Raw genomic sequence first — 20,971 nt, 5'->3', positions numbered from 1 at the left:
CCTGGCAGGAAACAAGGTCATCTCAGGTCAAAAGGGGATGGGAAAAGATTTAGATTGACCTGTGATGTCGCACAGATATACACCTTTCCCTAGTGTGTATGCGTGACTTCCTGTGGTCACGAGACCCCATATAGTGACCAAGGCCCCCACTAACAGGTGGAGGACAGTGGGACAATGGGGGAGGTAATGAGTCATTGCAGTAGATTTCCACTACCAGGGAATTGAGTTCTAACACTCTCTCGCTTACTTTGCTTATCTTCAGAGTGGCTCACATTCTCGGTGAGCTGCCTCACTACACTTTGCTGAGTAATGGTGACCACATTCACCCTTTTTTTTCAGGACCCATATTGTTTTCACCTATTACTACCTACTCCCTGTGGTATATACGAATCATAAATTCACAGAAGGGAATCTATTACGCTGTTACACGTTGCATATACTTTTTGGATGTGTTGGACTGCAGCATGGGAGGGTTTATATTTGTATTGCAAAAAATGGCTTATGTAGCCTCACTGAAGTCCGTTTTTCATTAAGTCCAATGCATTTTACTATATACAACTTAGCGTCGGCGTTATTTGGTTATTGGAGTGAGAAAAAGATGAAATTATGTTGCACTTAACTTCCGTTGGCTGACTCTACTGAAACGAGAAAATGTAAGCAGAACGTTTTGTTGCACGTCCATTGTAGTCAATTGCAGTGCTGTTTAGATAGCTCTCTGGAACTCAGTGGGTTAATCCGTACTCTACTTCATATATATCTACATTTATGCTTAGTTTAAATTGTACAGCTAATGTCATTAAAAATCTGTTCTCTTGCAGAATGCAAGCCATTATAATTGACAGCTTTGTGCTTTGTGCGAGCCCTGCATAGATCTCTCACTCCAAATAATGAGTTCTGCATCCGCAAGCTTTAAAGGCTTAGCTTTATAGCTCGACTTTTACAGTGAGAGCAAGGTCTGTGTTCTTACAAATCAAATTAAATTCACAAATTGGATTTTGATTACATTAAGTGAGCTTTTTTTCTACTATTGCCTCGGAGAGATTTCATTATCAGTACCCGCTAACGAGAAACATACTTTCTATAAATGCAATAACACAGGCTGTTCTTTGGTATATTATTCAGTGATCTCAGATGTGTAAACTCAATCTAAGCAAATTTATACATTCTAGGCAAATATATTAGGCCTGTGAACAGCCATGTTTTGGATGTGGCTAACTGATTGAGCTGTTTGATTCACTCCAGTATACATAAAAAAGCATCATTGTGGCTTTCACATATTTAGTTTCATCATACGCACCGATAGGCACAAATAGTATTTGAAGAAACTGTCAAGCAAAACATGTTAATGGTGAACATCAACTGGAGCACTTTTATTTTTCCTTACAGGAACTTTAAGTAAACTATAGGATTAATAAATTTGTTAAAAGTTGTAAGGTGAGATGCAATACTAAAAGGGCACTAGCTGATAAATGTTTAAAGTGTCCTCTTTTTATATCAAGAAGAAATGTCATCCATCATTATATGGAGTACTGCGCTATAGATTTAAAGTTGAGGCCAGCTTTTGAAGCCAGAAGATGATAAAATGAGCAACTGACATGAGAATAGAGAATTTTTCTCATTTTTCTGTTGGTCATTACCTGATGCCCAATACCTGTTGCGGGTTTCACTCCCATACATTATTATTACATGGTTTGCCTGTTGGAGTTCAACATTTTCTTCTCCACAATATTCAAACTCCTTCCTAAGGTTTGTCTTACTTCCTTACTATACTCTGTTCTTTTCTTCATATCCAAGCTACAAACCACCCCCAGATAATACAATGGCAGACACTTTATAAGTACCTGTCACTTTCTGTTTATGTGACTGATCCATTCTAGAGCTCTAGGGAACTGGCCAACCTTACTGTTTAAAGTAATCCCTAGCAAACCAGACGTTCTTCCCTACTTGGCTCTTTTGTCTACCTTTATATTGCAGCTAGCAGGGCCAGCCTTAGGGGTGTGCGACCTGTGCGGTCGCACAGGGCGCCAGGGCAGCAGGGGCGCCTGCCCGGGACTTAAATTAAAACATCGGGGTTTAAACATGAAGGATGTTAAGTAAAGTTAAAAAAAAACCTTTATTTAACATCCTTCATGTTAAATAAAGTTAAAAACAAACAAAAAAACCCACAATGTTTTAATTTAAGTCCCGGGCAGGCGCCCCTGCTGCCCCAATGCTGGCCCTCCTAGCTATAATCTAAAGGTAGACAAAAGAGCCAAGTAGGGAAGAATGTCTGGTTTGCTAGGGATTACTTTAAACAGTAAGGTAAACCTGAAGTTTTCAGCAACCGCTCGGCGCCCCTCACTCTCCGTGACTCAGTCGCGGTGCCGACGTTTCATGCTGAGCGCTGGAATATGATGTCATATTCTGGCAGAGCGGGAAGACGGACGCCTGGCACTCCCACCGCAGAACTCTGGCAACAGGGTAAGTAAGAATAATGAGAAGTAGGGAGGTGGGGTAGATAGTGAGAAGGGGCAGTGAGAAGGGGCAGGGAAGGGGGAAAGGCAGTGAGAAGGGGGAGGGGGGGCAGCAGTGAGAAGGGGCAGAGGTGGTAGATAGTGAGAAGGGGCAGAGGGGGGAAGGCAGTGAGAAGGAGCAGAGGTTGTAGATAGTGAGACGGGTCAGAGGGGGAAGGCAGTGAGAAGGGGAAGAGGGGGTACATAGTGAGAAAGGGGGGAAGGCAGTGAGAAGGAAGAGAGGGGGTACATGGTGATAAGGGGGTACATAGTGAGAAGGGGCAGATAATAAGAACGGGGGTAGATGGGGAGAGGGGGTAGTGCGAATGCGTACGAGAATGAATGAATTAATGTGTGGATGAATTGTGTGAATGCGTACGAGAATGAATGAATTAATGTGTGGATGGATTGCTTGAATGATTTGTGAGACTGCATTAATTAATATGTGTAAATGATTCATGTGAATGAGTGAGTAACTGTGTAAGTGTTTGTGTCTATCATGGATGTTTAAGTGATTTGGAGAAATGCAAAGATGGCACATGAAGGGTGGGCTGTTTGCTGACAAAGATGTTTTACACTGGACTGTTAGGGGACAAAGTTGGCTCAGGCTGGGCTGTAATATGTATGTAATCTGGGTGCTGATCAGGTTCTATGTGGGGAATGTGGACACCAGGGCTGGCTTTGGGGTGTGCAACCTGTGATCTATGCCTGTAATTTAGGGGTTATCTATACCTTTAATGCTGAGTTTATATGTGAATTCCAATTGATTTATTGCTGCAAAGCTGGGTGTGTGTTATTCTGTTGATCTGTATCTGGTATGCTCTGTTTCCATACATTATTATTGTATACCTACAAATAGAGGGTTTGTATGTCTGATTCTGTTTATTTGATCTATACCTTCAAGATTTTTTTCCTTTCTTTTTTTTGGGATGGGGGGGCGCCAGAGGAGTAGTCCGCACAGGGCGCCAGAACACCTAAGGCCGGCTCTGGAAGCTAGTATCTATGTTTATTGTTTCTCCATTTTACTGTAGTTTAGAACAAGTGATTTTAAAACACATTTTTAATAAGCTACATGACTTGTGTGTTAAAGTAGCACATAATTTACTAATTAAATATCAATTATTTAATCTATACATCTTCCTTAACTATAAGGTGAACAAACTGTTACACGGAGGAGCCTATCTGCTTACCTTAATTTTTCATTTTGTAAAAAGGATGTTAACTAAAGCATTGATCAATTAATGCATTCATTTCTCTAGAGATCTGCAAGAGAATCATTGGCATCTATTTAACATTCTGTGATTTTTACAAAAGGGTCACTTTCCTCTCTAGTGCCATGTATGGAGAATGATCCTTTTTAGGGTCATGGCCTTACACTGACCTTCCATTCTTACTTATTAAGTGTGAAGCACCAAACTTATTGATTCAATCATGACTGTTATTTCTTGAAATTCCATTAGTGGCTATAGGATCAAGTTGTGTGTTTAAGAGGCTAATTCTGATGAATGTGTTAAAGAAAGAAGCCTTCGATGTTATGAAGCTTAAATATAAATGTAAACCTGCAAATGTTTGCTTATTAATCAAATGTCGAAAAATCACATGGGAATGTATAAAAAAGATAAAAGATTTTTGTAAACATATCTAGTATCTGATGCACTGCTTCTTCTGTCAGATGTACACAATGTACAGCACTGCAGCATATGATAGCACCATATAGATCTATAAATAATAATAATAAGCTACTAACATGTTTTCCCTCCCAACACCATAGAAGGATCTTGACTGATCAATAATGATCAATAATGGAAGGACCAGATTGGCAGAGAAGAGAAATGTGTCGCACCTGCTTATATATAGGGGCAATTGGTTTAGTGGCGACTAACCCCTCCACTCTTTTTTCTGATGTGAAGGATTTGAGCAGGAAGCATCAGAGTTTTTGTTTGTTTGTTTGTTTGTTTGTTTTACTGATGTGCCTGATGAAGCCACAAGGGTTACCCTGGATGCTTTACAAACATGCTTTGAGGCTACCTTTGGACTTGTCTGGATTATGTAAATAGTCCCATTTGGTCAGTACAAGCTATGTTGGCAGAGATAACTGGTGCATCTTAAACTAGTTGGGGAAACTCTTTACTCCAAATTATCTTTTTGGACAGTGATATTCTTCATACTTGACATACCAAATAGCAATTGTGAGTTTGCAGTCGCATTTAATGACAGAATGTAAATATACATATACAATATACAAAATATTAATTAACCAATGCTGAAATCACATGTAATCAACACAGTTAAATGTTCTACTTTAAACGTTATTGTGTTAAATCACACATATATTATACATTTTACAGGGTGACTACTCATCAAGAAAGGAGTCAAGCTGTCAAACCAGCCTGGTCCTCATATTTAAACATACATTTAAAAATAATAACATAAATGTAAACATAGTAACTTTAGAAGCACAATGAAAATATATATGATGTACATACACGGAATTAGCTGCTATATGTGGCAGTCACTGTATTCTATGTACCAGTCAATCCCACTGAGAGCTTGTGTTTTCCGTCCAGCTCTGCAGGGTCCTGCCTCTCCACTCGGACATTTGCTTTCCTCATCCTTACCCCAAGGCTCCCATACGTCCTACAAACCCCATCTTGCACCCTGACGACCTACCCCTACCTGGACCACAGACACTCCATCCTTCTTTCTTCTATATCCTCCAGTAAGAAAGTTTACCTGCACACCACACTCTCCATACCCTGCTTCCCACCCCACGGATCCCTGCAAGCAGGCAGTCTAGTCCTCAGCGCAGGAGACCCTGAAGGAGTTCTGCCAGCCCAGGCACACCTACCTGATCCAGCATTCTCACTATCCCAGTGCCAGGGAACAGAGCACATCACCTTGTGCATGTACCATGGGGGATCTGTCTTCTCTGCTTCTCCTGTCAGTCCTCTTCCTGGCAAACTGTAAGTAATATTTTCATACACTTTAATCCATCTACACTTTAGCTTTAGCCAGTGTGCATCTTACAAGGAATACATCCCTATATGTTGGCTTCCAACAGCCCTGTGTGTAAGAGTCCAGGCTGCAGAATCATTTGCAATTCACTGACCCAATACAATACGAATGTCTTCTGAATGCATACACGATTTGGAATGATTTCTCTATTCTTCACTGCATAGTACTCTTCAAAACATGTAAAGAGAATAAGATGCATACTACTTTTCTCAAAAAATTTAAAATGTTAAATGTAAAATTTTATGTCTTATATGCTGTTTTTATGTTTGCTTATGTGGTTGTGATTATTAAAAAAAGGAAAAAATAAAGTTAAAAAAATTGTTTTTAAATGCTTTACAGTATATAAGCTCAGTAATAATAACTAAATTTGGCTTAACCATGTTAATATCCAATGTTCTTAACAGCAGTTAATAAATACAGATTATAAACACATTTTATGTGCCTAGTGGAGCTTGCAATATATACATTGATAACTGTAAAGATTAAAAATGTTACAAAGTAATTCTGAATATATTCCATGGACAATGACATTGCTGTAGTGAACACTGATTCTTATCAGGTATAATTGGCATGATACATGCTGCAGCATAGAGTAAATGACTATTTTAACCTAACATATGCCATATGCATTGATGAGCAAAACAAAATGAATATTTCTCTGGTGGTCCTAGAAAAGATTAGTTTGTTTTTGTGGAGCAGGATTCATACATGAAGATAGAGTCATATAAGCTTTGAAGACCTCAGAGGTCCGTTATGATAAAGAAGAAGGGTGTACTGAGCATATGAATTCAGTGCATAGCAATATTCAATATCATTTTACATGATTCATAACCAAATAAGAATCTCCAGTTATCCTCAATATTTTATTTTAAAACAAATCTTTTTTTATTACTAGTATCAGATTAAAATTACATTTTTTAAACAGTTCATCCTTTGCATAATCTTATTATATTATTTTATCCTAATCTACTAGACAACCACCCTTGCTGATTAAGGTACAGCCTTGTGAAAACAAAAATAGAATGACTTGGTCTTAATTACATAGCCAGTCATTCTGACTAATGAAAGTCTAGGGAGGAAAGAATTAAGCATGACTTCATTAGCATTGCCATGTGTTAGGGGAAGTTACACAAAATATCACATGGCTGAAATCAATGATAAATAAATGAATCAATGATAAATTAAGTTTATTGGAACACTGAACTGAAGTCTTTAACTATATTACTGAACGCAAGTCTCAAAGACAAATAGTTCATTTTCCATGACATGTATATAGTGTAAAAATATATATAAAAAAAACCTATATGCATCAAGTTTTAATAGCCTCTAAGCACAGAATTTTCTGGCTGGGAGCTTTCGCCATAAACTTAAGGTTTCTATCTCCATTAACTTCATCCAACAAAATGTTTCCATTAGACAAAATGTATCAACATGTAACTAATACATAATTCCATAGCTTCCAAGTGTCCATATACAGTCACCTAAAAGTCAAAACAATATGTATAGAAATAGCAGAAAACATATCTTCCACTTATAAGCTGATTGGAGGAAGCCCATCCGCACCTATTGTTCCTGTAAGCCCATATTGCTATGTGATGCACTACTTGTTATGTCCTGCTTAACCATTGTACAGTTCTGTGGAATATGATATAAATAAATCGTTTTGTTTCAAATTAGTTGCAAAAGTAGGCTTGTTCGGCAATGCTATAATGCTGTAAATCGATAATAATTCAGTGATTCTAGTCACATCATTACATAAGTGTAGAGGCAGGCAACATCATAAAAAAGAGGAAAAATATTTAAGAATATGCATCTTCAGAATTTGATGTTTAACTGATCACAAATGCTCTATGCTGACATCTAGTGGATAATTATCAATTTAAACCCAATACATGAAGATACCGTACTTTTATCAATCATTCTTTAATCCTTAAGGGGTTGGAAATTCAGATGGAATGGTAGATAAGTGGAATAGTCTCCCAGCAGAAGTGGTAGAGGGAATTGAGCGGTTGAAGGAATTTAAACATGGGAAAGGTTTAACGTTATCCCTAATCTAAGATGAGACCAAGGACAGAAGTGTTTACATCACTAAACATGGGCCAAATAGCTCTCATCTGTCATAAAATGTTACGGTTCTATGTTTCTATCGCCTTGTGGAGGCTGTAGATTTTCAAATGCACTTCACAGAATAACATTGTATTCAAATATTGTATAAAATATATACAGTATATACGCTATATCTTATTTCCTAGTAGATAATAGGGAGGAAAATCTCCATTGTCTCTTTATATGTATGAATGTATTTGTCAGTACATTCAGTAACAGATCCCAAGCTTGGAAAATGGGCATCCGGGAGACTGGAAGGAGATCTTAAGACTCACACTCACTCTTAAAAAAAATAAATAAAAAAAGGGTCAAAAGAAGATAAGACTTTCACTCTTAAAGAAAAAAAAAAGAACAAAAATTAGAACATAAGACTCTTGCAATCCTCATGATTTTATTTGAGAGCATTGCGAGTGCCTGTCTTATCTTTTTTCATTAAACACACAGGGTTAGCCTAAATAAACGTATTAATGCGTTTCTGTATCGCTCTTTCTCCGCAAATCTGTCTGGAGTATTTACACAAAAGGGCGGAGCCACAGTGGGCCCCACGGGGACAGCCTCTGCCTTGTTCCTCCAATTGGGGGAGACGGTGTGTGCGGAGACTCCGCCCTTTTGAGGAACCGCTCTGGGAGACCTGGTTAATGAGCCCATACTAGGGAGAAGCGGGCGATGAAAGTGGAAGTGACTTGCAATTCTTCATTTCAGGTCTCTGAAATGATCAGCCATGCATAAGCGATATTCTTGCGTGCATTGGGGAGACATGAGAAACAACTGCATTTTAGAGGGACTCTCAGAATTTTAGAGATACTTGAGACCTCTTATTTAACTCTAAGTGCAAGGGTTGGAAATATCACATAGTCTCCTCACTAAATGCTAAAAGTCACCTCTGGCTGCATGAAAATATGGCCATGCCTAAGTAGCTTTGACTATAACAGTTCAGTATGAAGTTTATGGTATGATAATAAGGCACTGCACAGGGAAAACATTACTGTGCTTCAACCAGTGACATATCCTGGCCTTGGCCAGCACAGCCGCCATAGATTTTAAGACAGGGCACAGCGCCTTTTATTGTACTTGGGATGCAGACCACAGACGAGGAAGCAGCTGGGGGTTGTTTCCTTAGGTTGGGCCTAGAGCGGCCCCAAATGTAGATACATCACTGGCTTCACCAGCACACATTGAAGTCCTGATGTCATTTTAGGAATAACAAATTTGTTGCGGTGTCTGGCCCGGGTGAAGACAGTCCCATGTTATAATAAGGCAGTAAGCCCTTTATAATGTATAGTTAATTCAGTGGGATTTCTCCACCCATTCAATTGAGACTTATGCAGAGCCAGCTCAGCCCTTCTTACTGGAGAAACTTGTTAGTGCTGGCCATTCTTAATGTATAGCAAAGTGATGGAGAGACAAACACAACTCTCCTGCAAACTCTCCTGGCAAGTCTCCATTTACTGAATAGACTGAATTGGGTTACAGCTGTGCTTGTTCTAATTTTGTATTTAGAGACATTCACAAAACGTGTACCATCAGGGCAAGTTTATAACCCTGTCTGATCCTTGTATCACCTAACATTTCCATTTAGCTTTTACTTTCCGTTTCGCATCTTTACTTGGACAATTCTGTCCCTTTTTTCTTTCAGATAGCAGAGCTGCAGAATCTGAGGAGAGATTAATGAACAACCTTCTGAGAAAAGACAGATACAACAAACTTATTCGACCAGCATATAACAGCACTCAGCTGGTTTCCATTCAGCTCCAGTTGTCTCTAGCTCAGCTCATCAGTGTGGTAAGGTTAAGTAGAGCATCCTTCAATCAAAGTAACAATAACATTAGGCTTATTAGAATTTTAGAAGTACCAAAATAATTCACCTCTATGTCGGCTCTTTGCTGAGCAGACATTTTTTTATAACAAATTTTTCAGTGTTCATAAATATAGTAACATAGCAATTTAGGTTGCAAAGATGGCCCTGTCCATCAAGTCCACACCCGCTGTTGATCCAGAAAAAGGCAAATGCCGCATATTGAAGCAATTTCCAATTGTGCCTCAATTCCAATTGTTCCATCTTGATTCCAAAATGGTAATCGGATTTCTCCTTTAATCTCACTGGATGAACTTGAATTGGATGTGACAGGACTATATACCAAACATGTTACCCATGTAGTAGACTATTTTGATGCTAGAAGACGCAAACCCTCCGTTATTTTTCAGCCTATTTACCATGCGAATAATTATTAAATGTGGATGAATGGAGGAACCACCAAGGTTGTGGAGTCAACCCCCCCCATATCTTATAATGTAATGTCTGCTGGTAGTTGCAATGTATTTCTTCATCGACAACAATAAATAAAACAGCCTTCCAGCATTATGAACAGCATTTGTTCTCATGAACAAAGTATGGATCAACTTTCAGACCTCTTGCTAAGAAGCACTTATTACACAAAGTGCTTCTGAATAACCACCAATTCCCATCTTCTTAGTGTATTTTTAATAATTTGTGCCTCCATTCCATAACATTAAGAGATATTTTACAGAATACTTCAAAGTATAATGTTTTTAAGATGTAGGCTAATTTAAGCACTACTTGAAATCCATGATGCGCTTTTAAAATGAAATTATGGGTTTCATTAGATTTGCCATGCAATACTTTTTTTATTTAATTTGCTCATGTGTTCTGCTTTCCATCTCAGCATGTTATTGTGTAATAACAGTGAGACAGGCACGTATTTGCTATGTACAACATACATAGCAAAAAATACTTTTTTTCAGGGCCAGGCTGCAATATATCTCTTCACTCGATAAATAGGTCCAGTATCTGTGCTCATTAGTCCAAGATGCTCTATGTCTGGTCCCTCCTTTCTACCCTTCAGGAAAATATGAGAGCCTTTGTATTTCATCATTAAGACATTGCTGTTATGTATGATAATTTATGTGACTATGTACATGCGTTCTCACAGTCGCATACGGACACATTCGCCATCATATCATCCAAAAGGCATGGGGCGCCTAGAATAATTGATCAATCACTCTTTGCATATTGCCCGTGCTGGTGGGATGCCAAAAAAGCATTCTGGGATATTAGAATATATTTTTATGGTTGTTGATCGTAATAAATTCCATAGAATCTGGGTACATTGCTTGTAATTTATGTGACTGCTTACATTCATTCGCACTGTCACACATCCACACATTCACAGACCACACACGCACATACACTAATCCCATACATTCACACACTGATCTGTACTGGCTGAGAGCAGTTACAGTAGGATTCAGATGTTACTTGTCTTTCAGAAGTGTGTCAGTTAATAAAGAGCTATAACCCAAGCAAGTATTATGTCTAATGCATTAATCAATGAAAATACAGCTGTTAAATACAGAATAATACATTGGAGAATCACAACCACATTTTGGGGAAATTGGTTCGCATAAATATTGTGACTTTTTTAATAAATTTTTGTGTTACCCTAGGGCAGTCATTCTTCCTTTATATCCTTTTTCCCTTCTTGTCTTATATAGGCCATGTTAACTAATCTATATTAATTAATATAATCACAGATTCAAATATGAGGAATGTGAAGAAACCCCAAAAATTATATATATATTTAAGGATGTAATATATTAGAGAAACAAAAGTATTGTGTAATTATATTAAATAAAAGCGTAAATTTCTAGAGAACGATGAGGGCTGTGTTGGCTCCGGGTTGAGCAATCAATGGGGGAGATAAGACTTTGCTATTTGTATATCAATCCAGATAATTTCAGTTATTTGATTGAGTCCAGCGGCCCCAAAATTCTAAGGGAATTGATTCTGTACTAGTTCTGTTACAATTTTTAATATAAATGTGAAGATAATACATTACACAATCAAATGGCAAATAAAGTGCGTGAATTTCTGACATATCAGATTATTATGAAAGGCATAATGTGACAAGCATCAGTAAGAGTGTCAGAGTTCACCCTCCATAATTCATAGGTTCTTCATTTTTGTTACCATTTTAGGAATGTACGGTATTGTGCATGGCCAAATTGGGTTTTCTTGCAGGAGTAACTCACCAAAACGGGCTGTTCATAATGAATACATTAATATAATTAATAATACAGCTTCTAGCTTTTATCAGCCCCCCTTTTGGGTGTTTCACTGGATTTTGAAGAAATTAACACTTTTCATAACTGCAAGAAACTGCAAAATCATGGTAAGAAATAATATCCAAACTACACTTGAAAAAAAACAAAAAAACCTTTGCTATATTGTTTTTACATGTTTTTAATATTACTGTTTATTTTGTATCCATAGAACGAACGGGAGCAAATAATGACAACAAATGTGTGGCTGAATCAGGTAAGTATTACCTTTTCATTATTATATCAAGAATATAGACATGGGATGTATCACTGTTGAAAAAAACAACTTTTAAGAGGCAGTTAACTTTGGCTGTGGCTTATACAGCTTTGGTTCCCCTCTAACAATCTAGGTAATGATAACAACTCTTCTAGGGTTCCATGCTATGCACCCTTTCATGTAACCTTTCACTCCATTTCACCATTTTCTTCCATATTCACCTATATCTGTATTTATTGCCTCAATAGCTTCTTTTTCTGCCTTTCTGGGCAGTCAACTTTGGAGAGGTGAGGGTTGTCTGAGTTTAGAAAACTTCCATGTTTTAATCAATGTAGACCTCTAGACAACCCCATACAAATACATCAAGTAAATTAGATAATCTTCCAGTCCCATCACCAAGCAAGAATGCTTGGCGACCCAGGAATTTGCAGCACATTGGTTGTTTTTCGTGTTTGCCCCTGTGATGTTGGCAAGTTTATGACTTTTGTTTATATATATGCAATCCTTAAATTAATAAATAATGTTTTGTGACAGGAATGGGTAGATTACCGGTTGACATGGAATCCAAAGGCGTATGATGGGATAAAGAAACTACGTATCCCATCGAAACAGATATGGCTTCCAGACATTGTACTTTACAATAAGTAAGATGATTTTTCAAACTTTTTCAGCACTAGAGAGATTATATGCTGTTTAATATCTGTGCATAGTCACTACAGTATTTCTAATTTGATTTGTTCATTTTACTAGTGCTGATGGTACATACGAGGTCTCCTTGTTCTCCAATGTAATTGTACAGAGCAATGGCAGTATAGCTTGGCTCCCACCTGCCATCTATAAGAGTGCATGCAAGATAGAGGTGAAGCACTTTCCTTTTGATCAGCAGAACTGCACTCTGAAGTTTCGCTCCTGGACGTATGATTACACAGAAATTGATCTAGTACTTCAGTCTGGATTTGCCAGTATGGATGACTTTACACCAAGTGGAGAATGGGATATCATAGAGCTTCCTGGAAGGAGAACAGTCAACCCAATGGATCCAACATATGTTGATGTAACATATGACTTTATAATCAAGAGGAAGCCTCTTTTCTATACCATTAATCTGATTATACCTTGCATTCTTATTACCTCATTGGCTATACTGGTGTTTTATCTTCCATCAGACTGTGGACAGAAAATGACCTTGTGTATTTCAGTTCTGCTTGCATTGACTGTGTTCTTACTTCTGATTTCTAAAATTGTCCCACCAACCTCTCTAGATGTTCCACTTATTGGGAAGTACCTCATGTTCACTATGGTGTTAGTGACATTTTCCATTGTCACAAGTGTATGTGTCCTTAATGTCCACCACAGGTCTCCTAGCACACACACAATGCCAACCTGGGTCAAGAACTGTTTTCTAGAAAGACTTCCAGTATATCTCTTCATGAAACGTCCAGAACATAACTCAGGAAATCAAAAACTTGCCAAACACAGGAGAAACATGCAAAATGAACCACTCAAAAACTCCAGCTGTTTTGTAAATTCATCTTCTGCAAGGATGTGTGATAGGAAGTACAATGGGCAGACAGAGTATCACAGGAACCAAGAGTTCCGTTGCAGAAACTCAAGAAAGTTTTCTCATGATGCACAAGAAGCCATGGAAGGTGTGAATTTCATAGCAGATCACATGAAATCTGAAGATGAAGACCAAAGCGTAAGGCTTCAAATATTAATTATAATCAGTCTCTACATGCTCAGGCTAACAGGAAATAACTAAACTGATGATGTTTGATGTAAATATAAACACCTGTAGTGTTACAGAAAGCTAGTACTTATTGAAAATACTTTCTGCATGACCTTGAGTGAGATTTAATGTCCATTATTTAAATGTTAGTTGGTTAAAAACCATCAGTAACCCATCGATTTAATGAAAATATACCTATGACAATCATTGGAGAATTCAAACTGAATTGCCTATTTATCCCTCAAAACTAAATTAACTAGAGCAATTTCATGATCTAAAGCAAGCCACGGAGGTAACATACAGGCTTGGATTTTTTGATATCCCAGCTAAAGTACCAACAGATCAATCAAAACTATTGAAATTCATTACATCACTTATTGACGGATACATAGAATTCATGATCTGTCTGCAGCTCTGAATGACTGCAGTTTGACAGCATTGACCAAGCATTATATAACCTTCCCACCACACTCTGTCTGTCCTAATAAATCTAGGTACCCCTAGACAGCAACTATAACCATTTGGTCTGCATATTGTAGCTAAATGAATGAAGTTGAGTCAAACATTTACTTGATGGGGTCTTTCCTGGAGACAGCTACAATTACATCAAATCGTGTATCCATTATAATTCTAGTGATTCAAATTATATTTTATCTTTCATATAGAATATAAAAAAGCATATCGTCCACCTTGCCACTTGTAACATAGAAGTGACATAATGTAACCAAAAGAAGTATATCTTACACAATGTATTCCTCCCTGTCAAACATACTACAACATTCTGTTCCACCCCTACCTATCCATACACCCATTAAATGGGCAGTTTACAGTCCCAAACAGCTCCCTAAAGCATTAGTTAAAGGTGTCCTTTGAAATGTGTGTTCATCTTTCCACCATCCTCCCCATATTTTCTAATTGAATGTTTATTTCCATGCCCATCCCCATATCATGTGTGCCTATTTTTGCTTGTCTTCACATTCTCTTCCTATTCATTGTATATATTTGTTTTTTTCCAGGTCTATGTACGTAGGGCAATCCTAACTTAATTTAATAATTTTAGGGAACAATTAATCTAAATTTGCTTGACTGCCCCTGTCTTTCTGCACCCAGACGGTGTCACAGGGTGATTCAAGTGAACTTGTTACCTTAGAGATTGCATGTTGCCCATCTATGTTCTTTAATAATCGTAGCTTCAGGCAAACCCCCTGTAAGTGGGTCCCATGTTTGACCAGTTGCAGGCTTTTAGTACAGATCATATGGGTTAATGATAACAAAAGATAATAAAAGATTATTACCATATCAACCAACTCATTGTTTGTTATCGGGATAAGACCACATGTCATACTTTGTACCAGATGTACTTTTTATACATAACCCCTAATCTACGCATCATCACACATTACAATCTTTATATTTATCCCTTCAGTGTGCCTTAGAGAGCATTCAGTATATTTTTAGACAAGGTGGGACCCATCATCCATTTTCTTTTGGTTCACCTTTGACAGGCAGTTTTTATTTTGCTTCATGCTGTATATTCCTGCATGATATGATTATTTCTTCGATAATTTCATATTTCTCCAGTCCTGTTCATCGATTATTAACCGCTTTTCATTTCACTTTTACAGTAGGAAAAATGGGCAAACTAGATGATACGAATGGTTTACATTTGCAGTCAAAGCCTGTTTCCATGTCTCTAAACACTTTCCTGTTTGTGTGGGACTGACGTTATAACTGAATACTGATTTAATTTCAATGGAAATAGAGTATTCATTACCATAAACTGTCACAGTACACTGACATGACTATGGTAATTTGCCCATGAAGCATATATAATAAGCATAGTACATTCACGTGTTTATTAATATAGAAAGAAGAGGAGAAAATAGAGAATTGGCAATGTGTTAGAAATATTTAATAAAGTTTTATATATAAAATTTATAGGCTATCATATTCATTTTTTATTTTTAAATTCAGTGCAGGATTGACACCGAACCTACACAATCTATCTTCTCTATCTTTAATATGACCCGTAAAGTTCCATAGAGACCTTTAAAGTCGAGGCCTAAACAACCAGTATGACCCCCTTAAAAATGGTCATATTAACTCATCTTATTGTACAGTGCTACAGAATATGATGGTGCTATATAAAACAATAAATAAATATAATAATAATAATAATAATAATAATAATACAAATGCCACTGAAACTAGTTGACCATGTTAAAGAAATGCGGGCTTCTCTTTAAAGTAAACGTGGTAAAGGTGGTCGGGCAAGGTGGTTAGACATTGATGCAGAGCTGATATTGCTGCCTTGAGCACGGTTTAACATGCATGCATAACTCTTTGTAACTGATTACCTGTAACACAAATGTTTTTCTTTGCAGATAATTGAAGATTGGAAATATGTCGCCATGGTCGTGGATAGACTGTTTCTTTGGATATTTATTATAGTTTGTGTTGTAGGAACTGTGGGACTTTTCATGCAGCCATTACTACAAACTCATATTCCAGTGGATAGTCATTAATGAGGCAGATGCAAAACTTGAACACCAGTGACTGTCCCCATCTTTAAGAAAATTATTGTGGTGGAGGCCAATGGATTATAGACATCTTGTTCTTCTCACAATAATGTCAGTGTTTACAATAAACATTTTTTTTCATATGCTCTAAACTGGAATGGTTTGACTATACATTTTTTTTTGTCATGTACTAATAAGACAGCAATGTATTTAAGTATCTACTTTCACGACAATTAGCAATTCAATATAACAATAATTTGCAGATTCTGAGCAGTACAACATTTGTACATAGCTGGTTGAAAACAGAAAACAGACCCAGTGAACCGAGCGACGGGCTAAAATAAGAAATGAAGCAGCAGGGCCAGCGCAGAGAGTTTAATGCATGGCCCCATTACATGTTGAGGTCACAGAGTACAGTGAGTAATGGTGATGCGACATAAAACCTGCAAGATAAGTGCAATCCAATCAGTGTCAAGATGGCTAGCATTAAGTAAAATTAGTAGTTTATTCACTAAATTGAAAATATACAGGAGAGTAGCAAAGTCAGCTTCCCCTGAGTGAGAGGTGAGAATCCCACGCATAATTTATAGTTAAATTGGTGAAGGCTTTCACAGAGTATTACCAATTGTATCTTTGCATTTTACATGGCCCTCCTAGCACTTTTTGGGTAAGGTCACTGGAGATACCTCAGCGACATATTCTGACCAGTGCCTTTTAGTCCTCATCCTATTTCAGCCAGTACATGGGGGTGATGTTCTGCTGCAATGCCAGAGGAAGGTGAAGCTATTGGGTGAGCAGGCTCTCCGGTGCACCACTGCTTAATGGTCCTTTTACAAGAGAGACCTCTAATCTGTTGTGTATGATTAAACACCAATAGATGTGTAACTGGTTAGGTGCTATTTTTTACGTCTCCTGTCTGCATTTGGAGCACTGCCAAGATGAAGGAATACAGATTTGTTTCATTTATTTTTCATTCTAGGATTTCTCCAACTAACCCAATTAACACAACAGAGGACTATGCCTAGGAGGCACAGCCTCAATAGTATGTTGTACCTACCTAGTGCCACTTGTCCTATTTCCCACAGCTTTCCGCCATAGTGATTAAACACCATAGTAAATAATCGGAGAGCACTTACAATTCAGATGGGAGATTGAAGAGGATTTGCCTTTTTTCATTTATCAAAGTTGCCCATGTAGAATAATGAATTCTAACACATTCTCTCAGCTTTACATGGTCAGAAAACAGAAGTTTTTAAACCCCTTAATGACAAAGCCCGTACATGTACGGGCTCAAAATGCATTGTTTTCAATGGGTTATGGGACTGCCCATTGTCTTTAAGGGGTTAATATTTTTTCCCCCCTTAACGTCTGAAGAGGGGTACAGAAAGAAAAAAGAGTGGCATCTGGTAAACATATAAAGGTTAATAGACATAACAGAATGTATTGCAATGTCGACAAATGGGTTCTGTACATGTGAGCAGTAGGCAAGTAGCTCCAATAGGTACTTTCAACATTACCATTTGTCAAGAACTATTTATTTTTTTTAAGCGATTGTACAAATATGTTCTAAAGCCCAGTATTATCAAGCACAAAGAAATGCACGCTGGAATTCAGCTGGAATTGAAGCGATTGTACAAATATGTTCTAAAGCCCAGTATTATCAAGCACGAAGACAAGCAAAACAATAATGCACCTGCAGCTAGAGGGAGCTTTATTTTATTTATTTTAATTCTGTCAAAAGCTTTTTTCCAGACACCTTTTTGACAAACATGAGGTGGCCTTGTAACATGTAGCAGTTTGTGTTTGTCCTTTAACCCACCATTAAGATCTAAAATTGGGTGAATACCAATTGCGACATTTACTGTATATTGCATATTTGCTATCTATTAGTACTGACTTTGATGAAGCGACCTATAAATCAGGAAACATCTTGAGTCAGACTAAACTCATTACTCATGAGTTATCTTTGGAAGTCCTTTAAGAGCTGGCTGGTTGTAGATTAATCTTGTGCTTTTCTGTACAACTAAACAAATCCTGATACCGGTTAATATAATCACACATAGGCACATAATTTGAAAGCAAATCAATTAACTGCCTCCCTTTTTTAATATATTAATGTACATGTCCTGGAGATTTTTTTTCCTAGCTATAACACAAACATTGTAGATGGCAGAAGGTGGAACTATTGATGTAAATCTCCTGGTTGCTGCACAAGGGCAAATGGAGTTAGATATGCCCAAATTGTGACTTTATATGGCATTATAGGGTCCTATGGAAAAATACATATTTTCCTTGAGTATTAAATAATTAATAGTGTGCTGAATACAGTAATGTAGCATTGACCAAAAGTGGATTGTATTTCATTTTGTTCCAACAAACTTAATCTGCAGACCTGCATCTCACCATTGTTGAGTGACTTTCCCTGCTCAAACATGTGAGCTGACTGTTTATGGCAATACTAATAATCCCCTGGTTATCTAATGAAGTCCTTTTCTTTATATGTACTTTCAGGGAGTCAGAGAGTCCATCTGGGTTATTAAGACAGAACCATTCCATTGTTTACCAGAAGACAGTATCGTAAGGACCAAGTGTGTTTAGTAGATTGGCTACAACAAGCACACAGGACAAATATAAAGCTACACATTTTTTATATAAAAAATCATTAATAAAAATGGTGGCTGTTCCCCATTAAAATTGCTATGTAATAGCAACAATGCTTCAAACAAATCAGTCAGTTCCGTAGTAGTAAAAAAGAAACACAAATATGAGCAGTACAGGTCACATAAAAAGATGCTGTGGTCCCTTTCCAAAAATGGTTGGAGTCCTTCAGACATTTTTATTTTTCATGTATTTATTTTCAGTTTGTTTAACAAAGTTCACTCAATCTATTCTCGGTAGTGGTGATTATAGTTTTGCTCTTTTCTCAAGAGATTATAAACCAGAAGACCCGATGCAACACAAAGGAGCACCATGGGAAGCACATATGAGATCATTGTGGAGAATCTATGGCTTAAATGGGAATTTAACAATGCGTGAAAACTGCACATATTACAATATGCCTGGAATTAATGGTCTAACGAATTTCCAGATTCTCTTGGCAAACACAATCTATTCTCATAACATTATCCATCATTGCATGGTTAAGTCTCACTCATTGGACAAGATAAATATCTCACAGAAAAGATTATGTTATTCAATAAAACTACATAAATGCCTAGATATAAAAATGCTATAAATTAGTACGTTGCTGTTTGTATCATTTATAATACATAAATGTTTCTTCACCCTCCCATCTATACTTAGTAGGAAATGATTTAAATAAACAAGAACTTTAACTGTCATTTCAACATACAATACTAAGTTTACCGTTAGTTTTGTTGTTTTCTTGTGGCTTTTTCTTAAAAGACAAAGACTTGCATCTATATTCAAGATATCATAATCTTTCTGCTGTTTATATAAACAAAACATTAATTGCTCTCATGTTAAGCAAAAAAATCCTAGCAGGTCTGTAACTATATTCTCTCCCTCCTTATGAAGATGTAGTCACAAAAACCAAGAAGTTTTTCAGATTCTATGACAACAAGCTATCAATATCTGCTTTAACTTGCATGATAATGAACATGATAAAATAATTATTTTTTTGGATATTTAACGGTACATTTTTTTGTTTTAAGGCTGAATTTACTTGGAAAAGTCTTACATGCAACAGAATAAGAGGAACAACACTTTTAAATATCAGAATTCAATCATAATATTTACTGAAGGAATATATGAAATGGCATAAAGTTTGCTTGAAATTTCCTGTCTACAACTTTGACGGAGGCAGATTTGATACCAGCATACTTGGGAACTTGCTGGGTTTCACTAGAAGTCTCAGAGTAAATTTTTACTTCCACTGGCCTACAGGTCAGTATTTTCAGTCTCTGAAAAAGGGAACAGCAGCTGGTCACTCTTACCTACTATTTGCCTACTTCCTGTCATTTTAATGTCTAAATGAAGGTTGTCATGCCCATACCGGGGGAACCCTTGGGTTTGACCTGGAGTCTCCAGGTGAAGCCCTCATTCCCTGGGTCTCCAGATGAGCTTCTTCTTTCTCTAGGTAAGGTGTGATTTGGGCCACACCCATTCCTTGTCCATCCCACTCTTGATACACTAAAGAGTGCCTTTATCTACAGCTAGCCCTGCCCCTTCATGAAACCACCATACCTAGGAACTCTCAGGGTTTGGCCCTGGGTCTCAGGGTTTAATCTCCGGAGTCTCAGGTAGGAGCACTCCCAGTAGCCTAGCTTTGGAAGTTCCTGGGTATGGCTATGCCCTCTACTACAGCCACACCCAAAGCAGATGGGGATCTCCATGCAGCTAACTCTTGGAAAACTGCCTGGGTAATGATAACGGAGCTTAGTGTGTCAGCTAGGAGATATAGCAAACATACATTATGATATTCTCAGCAGAGATGTATTCTGCTGACCAGCTGGTAAGGATCGGTATATGACCGGTAAACCAGCATACTCCTAGTGTCTGCTAATGCAGTCTGTCATTTAAATCCAGTTCATTTTCATTTTGATTTCAAGCCATTGATCTCATGTCAGAGGTCAGGTTTTGCTGCCAGTGGTCCCTGTATAAAGCTGTCATATGGCTTAAACACCTATCTTCTACAGAAAGGCGCGATTGCAGTCTGAACCTAGACAGAAGAAAAGACCTGGACAGGTCACCTAAAAAATCAGGAGATTTGCTCAAGCGTTACTATTACAGACTGCAGGACAAATTAACAATA

The 20,971-nt window shown here is 37.5% G+C and overlaps 1 protein-coding gene across 1 annotated transcript; it reads left to right on the top strand.

The window, feature by feature from the left end:
- The first annotated feature begins 9,242 nt into the window (after positions 1-9,242).
- Positions 9,243-16,342, top strand: CHRNB4 (cholinergic receptor nicotinic beta 4 subunit). Its single transcript, XM_053462928.1, has 5 exons — positions 9,243-9,395; positions 11,905-11,949; positions 12,484-12,593; positions 12,700-13,648; positions 16,063-16,342. The coding sequence occupies exons 1-5, from the start codon at positions 9,282-9,284 to the stop codon at positions 16,201-16,203; spliced, it is 1,359 nt and encodes a 452-aa protein (XP_053318903.1). The 5' UTR covers positions 9,243-9,281; the 3' UTR covers positions 16,204-16,342.
- Positions 16,343-20,971: the final 4,629 nt, after the last annotated feature.

This window comes from Spea bombifrons, chromosome 4, assembly GCF_027358695.1.
Source record: "Spea bombifrons isolate aSpeBom1 chromosome 4, aSpeBom1.2.pri, whole genome shotgun sequence".
Classification (NCBI taxonomy): Eukaryota; Metazoa; Chordata; class Amphibia; order Anura; family Pelobatidae; genus Spea; species Spea bombifrons.
The sequence above is the reverse complement of the archived record's forward strand: the minus strand, read 5'-3'. Positions and strand labels throughout refer to the sequence as shown.

What these genes read in the sequence shown, in the direction of transcription:
- CHRNB4 (XM_053462928.1), top strand. Translation starts at nt 9,282, where the DNA reads ATGAACAACCTTCTGAGAAAAGACAGATACAACAAACTTATTCGACCA. An exon ending in TAGCTCAGCTCATCAGTGTG is followed by an intron (nt 9,396 to 11,904) that starts GTAAGGTTAAGT and finishes TTGTATCCATAG; the next exon opens with AACGAACGGGAGCAAATAAT. An exon ending in CTGAAGATGAAGACCAAAGC is followed by an intron (nt 13,649 to 16,062) that starts GTAAGGCTTCAA and finishes TTTTCTTTGCAG; the next exon opens with ATAATTGAAGATTGGAAATA.